We start from the raw sequence: 8,883 nt of genomic DNA, 5'->3' as shown, positions 1-8,883 counted from the left end.
CTAATTATTTTGTGTTAAAAATTTTCTTTCCTATATATATATATAATGTAAATAGTATAATTATCAACAAACAATTACACCAAAATGAAAAGCTAGTCTTCGATTTGAATTTGAAGTTTGGAATTTTGGTAGAAAAGTATAAACGGTAAATAAATTATTTGAGAAAAAAATTATATTTATGTTTTTATTATTTTCTTTTTTTAAGTTTAAAAAATGAACTTAAAATTTTTTTTAAAATGTATAAGTGAGTTAGGATGGTTAATTGATGGGTTTGTTGCTTAAATCAAAGCTAATTCGACCCAACTTATGAATAGTTAAAATTAACTGAATCAAAATGATTTTTTGGTTCAAGCCGACTCGACTCGATTTGATTTGACCGATTTCATCGAATTTTTTGCCCACTCCTATATGTATTTTTCCATTTTCTAAAAGTATTTTCAACTAGAAAAATTATTTTTATAAAATTAGTTAAATGGATCAAAATGTAATTTTTGGCTTTCAAAAGTCCCTTTTAACCCCCGTTTGGCCCCATTTTTTGGAAATAAAAATGGAAGGAATAATTTTTTTTTTCAAAAGTGAGTGATTGAAAAAGAAGGAAATTTTTTTAATTTACATATAATATTTTTTCTGAAAAATTGTGTAACTGAAAATGAAAAAAAGAAAAATATAATGTAATGTAATAAAAATTAATGGACCAAACAGGGGCTAAGCCCACATCCACAATCTTAAGTTCGCAAAAGGCCAAAGCTACCAAATGGGCACTTAAATCGCGTGAACTGATTTTGCGACTTGATGCTAAAACTGCACAAGCTTTTCTTCAACCCACCGCCGGCGATAACAAAAGAGCAAAAATAAGCAGAAACCCTCGAAGAATAAGCAGAAGCTGCAGATATTTATCATCGATATATACTGTATATTCGAATAGGCTCATATAAGCTTTGGAAAATGGCAGCGTCGGCATCCCCGTCAGCAAGTGTGCCGGAGAGAAGAGGAATTCCTGCGGCTTCCTTCGTGGAAGACGTCCAGATTTACCTTTCTCAAATCGGTCTAGATGTCAATTCGGCTCTCGCTTTCCTACAAGAAAGGTTTTCCGTCTTTACTATATCCCTTTGTGCAGTGTTTATGATAGAGATTGTGATGTGATCAGTAAATATTTAAGTGGGTTTAGTTGAGATTATTTTTCGTTCAGTGATTTAGGGCAGTCTATTACTTAATATTTACTTATTAATGCGTTTCATCTATGTAGTGTTATGTAATGAATTTTGATTAAACCATAGAAGTTACGACATGAATTAGATTACACAGCAATGTTGGGTTTTTGGAAGTTTTTTTATCATATTATTATGCTCAGTAAGAAAATAATTCATTTTTTATTAATCTTGTTAATGCGTTTCATCTTTGAAGTATTTACTGAAAAACAAAAAAAAAAAACAAGGTCTTTGAAGTCTTTAGTTTAAGAATAATGTTTATTGTACATAATGGTTTACATACAAATAATGAGTCAAAATGAGAGTGGAGAAGTTTATTTTTCCATTTTATTTGGTTGAAAAAATTCTGATTTAATTTTATCTCACCACGTCATGTGTATGTAAACCATTATGAACGTGTAGCACATCCATTAGTTTAAATACTCTTTTCCAATTATGTAAAGAATATATTGGATTTTGACTGAACTATAGAAGTTACACAGAATTAGGATTATACCACAAAGTAGGGTTCTTGAAGGTTTTTGCACATTTCATAATGTTCAGTTGGGAAAAATAATTATTTTTAGTGAATTTGGCCTGTCACACTCTTTTGCATTCTAAATTTTGTACGTTTAAAGTTATGATAATTCAGTTCAAGGTTTCTGAAAATGTGGATATCAGTTGCACAAGGAAAATGCTTCCTACGGATATGAAGAGAAATTTGAGAGCAGGTTTAAAATTCATGATTGAAAGGCTCTCCAAGATGAAGTAAAATTATTTTTGCTTAAATTTTGTTAGACTCACAATGCATTAGTTTAATGCATTAGGGTCAGGCAAATCACTCGGAATTCACGTGGCAACTGAAATAATGTGTTTTCCAAGTATTTGGAGTAATTGTTTATGTTCTTGGTTTATTAATCAAATTGGAAATAAATGTTTAGTAACAAATTCTTTTATATGTCATGTTTATGAAATTCTTGGATCAATGTACTTGATCATGAAATTGAACTCAAAGTTAGGATAGATAGCCTCCAACTACTATCAAGTTGTTATCACATTAGACAATAGAGAATGAATGAGACCACCTTTCAAGTACATATGGCAATCAAACTAATGCCTTGCCTATTACCCTTCTTATTTTCCTGAGATTTGGGGATGCATGTATTGTTAACGTTGTAATTGGCAAAAATTTCCATGTGCATACTGAATAGTTTTATTGTATATCATTTAACCAACAAGTACGTATTACCAATTTGTCATACGTTCAAATCCTACTTGAGAGAGATTATGTAATATTAAAATCTTGCCTCAGGCGAGTCCAAAATTATGCATTTATCACGTGATTTCTAAATTTAGAAGGTCTACTATGTTTTCTCTTCACTTAATTTATCCTCTAGTGATTGGTGCGAGTCTACTTTTTGACACACAACTTATTTGCACTCTTATTTATTTAAGATAACTAAGTGTCTATCTTAACATTAAAATCAAATAATTGAAGTGTTTGATGTTTTAATCTAATACGAAATTAACTATTATCCTCATCCTTTCTGTTGAATTCATACTGTTTAGAGCTTGCATTCTTCATTTTGATACATTCTGGATTGACCACTTTATTGTTACTTTCAAACTCTGTTAATCATATGGTTTGCCCTCGTGCCATGTACTTTTTGATTGATGTAAGGTAGTGGTTTGCACTAAGATAGTGAGTTCAATAAGGCTTGATGATTAAACAAATATGTTAAGATGACAAATGATGATTAACAACACATGTAAGTGATTTAATCTCCTTTTTACTTTTGTGATCAACAAGATAAAATGTTCTAGGTTTTGAGATATCATGCGACCTAATAAACTATTCTAACGAAGGAAGACTTTCCGTTGACATTTGCTAGTTATCATGAACCACGTTCTTCATTTGTTCGATAAGAATTTGACATGGATGGAGCAAATATTATTCGTAAAATTTATAAGTTTTATCATGACAAGAAAGTATATAAGATACCAAATTAAAGTATATAAGATACCAAATTAAAGTCATTCCATACTTTTACTATCATTTTGGCCTTTTTTGCATAATCATGCCTTTCGAATCTTGTTGAGAAAAATATATCTAATGTCCAGATAGTATAATCAGTTACAAATGGCATACACTTCTTCATGCTACTGGTGCATGGAGTCCTTGGTGAGTGTGCTAAAATATCCCTTGTTTAATAGTCAAATAGGCACCTTCTTCATTTTATGGAATGATTTCCTTCACTTTTGGTCTTTAAGTAAGCTATTCAACAGAAATGTGTTCCCTACTATGATGCACTATTGTTGTCGGCTGTATGGATGAAGTGGAGCAAACCAACTATGATGCTCGAACTCGAGTACGGGTATGTATCCAAGTATCAAATCATTTATTTTTAAAAATGTAGGATACGGGGACATGATTAAAAAGAGTTCAAATTTCGAACACGGATACGTGAGCACATCGATTTACGATATTTAGAAAAAATTTCGACATGTTACGTTGTCGACTTGTTGATTAAAATATATTTTTTTAAACTTTTTTTAATTTAATAGTCTAAATTAATTATGTTTTTATACTTATTGCATCATATATAAATACTTAAATAACAAATACATTTAGTTGAATTTTTAATTTGAGGATAATCGTAAATTTAAATGATAATAAGTTTGCTTCCTTTTTTAGATTTAGAATACCTCTCTCTTGTTTTTTAATTAAGGGTAAAAATGTAATTCAAATCTTACAAAACTAAAGTTTATTTCACTTTTTCATTTACAATTCATCCTATAAACTTTTTCTGTACTGTTCATCCTCCTCGCAAACTCAAATCGATGGAAATCACAGCATAAACGGTTCTTCCTCTGTCACTGGCTGAAATCAATGCGCGAATAATTCTTTTTCCTCGCCTAGACAGTCGGTGCTTCCGAGGTTGCCGTATCCGGTTGAAAATTGATGTGTCCATCCCGTATCTTGTATCCGTACCCATGTCGTATCGTGTCGACACAGGTATGCCAGCCGAAAACAAGAGTCTGAGCATCACATTCACAGCAAACAAGTATCTGCTTTTGTCGAGCATGGATATGTGTGAACAAGCAATCTGTGTAACTCGTTTTCTAATAGAATTTTGAAGTAGGAGACACATGTCAATGAATTTTGTTACGGCTATAGTGTGTTTTTGAACATTATAAGGAATTCTCTATATCCCTTCATTTTGCTCTCAAAGAAACTTGCGAACTGATCACTTGTGATCCTTTATGACAAAGATCTGATGAAGAATACCCTTAATAGGCTCTAGCTAGCTCCAAGGTGCATATGAATGATAAGTAAAGGCTAAAAGTAAGTATGATATACTTAGCCTATGCTACATGTGATGAGTAGCTTCTTGAATGTCAAATGAGGCCAAAGGCAAATTTAATAAGAACTTCACACGTTTTATTTGACTATCAAGCTCCAATTTGTTTTTGTGTGAATATTCACTTTTTTGGGTTCATTTTCATCTCTTTGACCTCATAACATTTTTATTGAACTTCTGTAGTTCTTTTCTCCCTTCAAATTTAGTCTAGTTAGTTATTTTGGTTTTCTATGTCTAAAAGTTATTTTACCATTAGTTTAAAATAATTTTTACAGACTGTTTTCCTTGCATGTAATCCTACATTTTAGAATTTATATGGCTTCTTCTGATGTAGAACTAGTTTGATGCCACTTTGAGATAAGCCTGAATGATGAGTAAAATTTGTATCTTTCCCCAATTAACTAATGGTTTGTGTCAAATATTTACTTGACATAGTGAATATCAAATTATGGTTTTAGCAAGCATGTCTTTGAAGCTGACTGGTTATAAACTTGTCCAAATGTCATTGCTCTCTGATTGATGCCCAGATATTAACCTAGGTTCAAAATGTATATATAAATCTGGAAAAAGTAACTGACATGGTGATCAAAAAAGATACATTTGTGTGCTTCACCCTGCGCAAACTCTTCAAATGTTGGCGATTTTCGTAATGGAGAAAAAGGGAAGTTGATGAGATGCTATGAAGGAAATTTGGTATAGATTTTGGTGTCATCTGGATATATCAGAGGGTTTGGTTTTCATGCAAGAGATATTTTCTGTGGAGGTCGCTTAGATATTTCAGATATTGATAGAAAATTATTATAAATAGAAAAGAAATAAAATTTGCCTATGATTTATTATGATATATTATGGTGGTCTCTATGACAGACCTCGTGGATTAGAAGAATTTCATATCCCTATAGAGTATAGTGTATAAGTTTTGTATCAATGCTTAACCCAAAGTCCTTTTTTTGCTTTACTTTGTAATTAGGTCTTTTGGTGCATGTTTGTTGCTGAAGATATAGTTTTGATTGCTTAGATTACTAGAGTGCTAATTGTAAGTTAAAATTTTGCAGCACTTTAGTATATAAAGGTTTTAGATTAACTAGAATTGGGACTGAATAAAAAAATGTCCTCTTAATCATATTAGGAATAATTATGACCATGGAGACAATAGGGGATCGTGTTATCCCAATAGTTTTTAATTTAGGTGTTTAGGTTCAGTTATTGAGTATTAAAAAACTAAAAGGGGGTGCATAAAATGCTAGCGGATTGCACAAAATAGAGAATCACTGTAAGGATTTATGTGATCACGAGATAGATAACAAGTTTTTTACAGAATAGTTATTAGACCAACTATACTTTGTATGCTTAGGTGTTGAGTTTCTATTGGACAAAGTATCCATAAGATGAAAGACAAGTTCTGTGGAATGGAGATGTGGTTACAAATATTTGATTTTATTGGACCTTTCATAATATATACTGCTAGATTAAATGGAGCTACAGTAACTGATACATGTAGTCTATCACATGTTCACTAGGAATAAGGTTTTACTTGCTATTGTACTATATAGATTTTTACCGAAAAATATAACACATATTTTTGTAATTATGTTGTTTTCTCTGTGAGTGACAAATGCAACTCTTGTACAAAATAATGGCTTAAGTTGAACTCTAATGTGCTGGATGATTGTTTTTGAGCCATACAGCAATTGGACATGATATATTATGACTATATTATGACAAATGATTTTTCTTCAAACGAATTTGTTTATTTCTAGCTTGGGAATGTTTTTTTTTTTTTTTCTTTTATTTAGTTCCTAACTGTACATTGAACATTTGTCAGGCTTCAGCAGTACAGGGTAGTAGAGATGAAACTTCTTGCTCAGCAGAGGGACCTTCAGGTATACTAAGTCGTTTTGCATTTTTATTTCTTGTTAAAAAAAATTCCTTGATTCCATTATTTAGGCTCAACTTATTTTAAATTTCTTAGGAAATGAATATGCTTTTGATTTTAGTGGACCATGAATTGCATTCTTCCCTTTGCAATGGATGATGATTCATAAAGATATAAACTACTGGCTTGACATTTTTTGTTGTCTAGTATTATTGAGGCCTTCTTGTCTGAAGTCTTGCACTTTACATCAGCATGAATTTATTTATTTATTTATTTTTATTTTTTTCTTTTCTTTTCTTTTCTTTTCTTTTTAACTCTATCATTGGAATCCCTGAAGTCATCATTCACAGCCTGCCAATTCCCACCTTCATAAATTTGCAATTTAGGCTCGATCACGTTGTGTTTCCTTGTTATTTCTTACATCCATTTCTTATTTTAAAATTTTGGGTTGATATTTTCAGTTATTAATAATCAATGTAACAGGCAAAGATTCCTGACATTGAGAAGTGCCTAGACGTGGTTGCAACTTTGCAAGCTAAGAAGGGTACTGGTGAGGTTAGTTTTTCTAGTGTTAAGCATTTCTTAGATATATGGAATGTCGGCCAACATTTTATTCTTTCTATCCGATGTATATTCTGTCTTTCTAAGTAGAAATACAAAATCTATTTATTTAAGCTGTTCTGTTGATTTGATAAGTATTGCTGCTGTTCCATTGTGGAGGTGTTGGTTCTTATCATATATGTAGGCTGAGGTTTGTAACGTGTATAAGTTTGTTACTGCACTGCAAATAGAAGTTCAAATTAATTAAATCATTTGAAAGATCGGGGGAGATTGTATACAATATAATTGTTTCCCATGTTTCAATATGCATTAAAATTCTTTAATTTGTATTGTATACAAGCCATAACACTTTCTGTAATATTTCCTCCTCGTCATCATTTGTACCATTACTTAGTGAGGAATACTGAATTACTAAACTATCATTACAAGATCAGAAACCTGCATTACTGTTATATATGTATTAGGTTGACGACATCAATATTTTACATTTTCAAGTACATATCTGCCGAAATCATTTCTCAGACATCATCTACTTGGTGAAACTTTAAGAATCCTGACTTTTGCTCCTTGAGCCATTTTATTATTTTGAACATGATACATTTTCTTTTTTAAATAGCTCTGGCTCAGCTAGTGGCTAATGGGTGTTAATGTTGATGCCATGTAGTTTATCATAGGCCAAAAGGTAGTCATCCAGATTGTTTGGACATTCTCTAGATCCCTAATAAATATAGATTTGGTCATAATGGACTGAATTTCATGGCAGTAAAGCATACAAACATACGAGCGAATATGTCATATTATGCTGTTCACAAAAGTTCACTTTTCATTGCTCGAGTAAAATCTGACATATGCATGGATGGACAGTCTGTAGTGAATAGACCAAGTAGCCGCATGTTAATTATTCAGCCAAAACCTATCTGGTGCTCCATTCTTGTTTTTAGAGTAATTATTGCATAATGACATTTACTTTGAACTTTGAGATGTTTGTGTTCTTGGCCTTATAATTTGATTGCAGGCACTTACTGCCGATTTTGAAGTGTCAGAAGGCATATATTCCAGGGCTCACGTTGAAGATACTGATTCTGTGTGCCTATGGCTTGGAGCAAATGTTATGCTGGAATATTCACGTGAAGAGGTAAATATATTATTATCCAAAAAGGCATTTAACTTGGTCTTTTCTGCACTACTTACCCTTTATTTATGAGTTTTTGAAAACTTTTCTGCAGGCAATGGCCCTCCTTCAAAAAAATTTAGAAAATGCCAAAGCAAGTTTAGAAGTTCTTGTCGCCGATCTACAATTTTTGAGGGATCAAGTGACAATTACTCAGGTAATGGTGGCATTTTCCTTGTACATTCTAGGAAGTTTTTAATGGGAAAAAGTTCTTCCCACATAGTATGAAAGAGTAAAGAATGGCTTACGGTTATTTCTATTATTATTATCTTACGATCAGTTTCATTTGTAAAGTATCATTAGTCCACACGCCCCATGTGAAATGAAGAGCAATTTACTTGTATTGAATTTTCAAGGGCGTATGAAAATATGCCTCTATTTAGAATAGATCACGTAAAACCACTTCCAATTGTTTTTGTGGCATTTTCAGTTTGCCATAGTTTTTATCGTTGCAAATGCTATTGGCCAGGTTACCATTGCTCGTGTATACAATTGGGACGTACATCAACGAAGACTCCAGCAAGCTGCCACTACTACCTCAGAATCTTGAGAAACCATTTACTTTTCTCTACACAGCTGGTGGGGCTCAGTTCCCAGTCGAGTATAGCCTAATCTCTTTCATCTCATTTTGCTATTTCCTTAATTTAGAAAGATAATTATTGCTCTTTTTCTCTTCTTGTCTGAGCTTCTGGTGCTGAATTTTGGTTTTTTTTTTTTTTTTTTTTT

General features: G+C 32.0%; 1 protein-coding gene across 2 annotated transcripts; it reads left to right on the top strand.

The window, feature by feature from the left end:
* The first annotated feature begins 759 nt into the window (after positions 1 to 759).
* On the top strand, positions 760 to 8,877 carry LOC111371527 (probable prefoldin subunit 3). 2 transcript variants are annotated; one of them, XM_022993568.1, is made up of 7 exons: positions 1,094 to 3,369; positions 3,474 to 3,562; positions 6,375 to 6,432; positions 6,909 to 6,980; positions 8,002 to 8,121; positions 8,213 to 8,314; positions 8,627 to 8,877. In XM_022993568.1, the coding sequence occupies exons 1-7, from the start codon at positions 3,328 to 3,330 to the stop codon at positions 8,705 to 8,707; spliced, it is 564 nt and encodes a 187-aa protein (XP_022849336.1). In that variant the 5' UTR covers positions 1,094 to 3,327; the 3' UTR covers positions 8,708 to 8,877. The 2 variants fall into 2 exon arrangements, with proteins under 2 accessions (XP_022849335.1, XP_022849336.1); XM_022993567.1 differs by lacking the exons at positions 1,094 to 3,369; positions 3,474 to 3,562 and adding an exon at positions 760 to 1,085.
* The last annotated feature ends 6 nt before the right edge of the window (positions 8,878 to 8,883 follow it).

The sequence above is a fragment of the Olea europaea genome, chromosome 22 (assembly GCF_002742605.1).
Source record: "Olea europaea var. sylvestris chromosome 22, O_europaea_v1, whole genome shotgun sequence".
Taxonomy (NCBI): domain Eukaryota; kingdom Viridiplantae; phylum Streptophyta; class Magnoliopsida; order Lamiales; family Oleaceae; genus Olea; species Olea europaea.
Note: the sequence above shows the minus strand (reverse complement) of the source record. Positions and strands in the feature narration are given on the sequence as shown.

Excerpts from the sequence above, each read along its gene's own strand:
- LOC111371527 (XM_022993567.1), top strand. The coding sequence starts at position 946 with ATGGCAGCGTCGGCATCCCCGTCAGCAAGTGTGCCGGAGAGAAGAGGA. Across the intron at positions 8,122-8,212 it reads TGGAATATTCACGTGAAGAG|GCAATGGCCCTCCTTCAAAA; the intron begins GTAAATATATTA and ends ACTTTTCTGCAG. Across the intron at positions 8,315-8,626 it reads ATCAAGTGACAATTACTCAG|GTTACCATTGCTCGTGTATA; the intron begins GTAATGGTGGCA and ends GCTATTGGCCAG.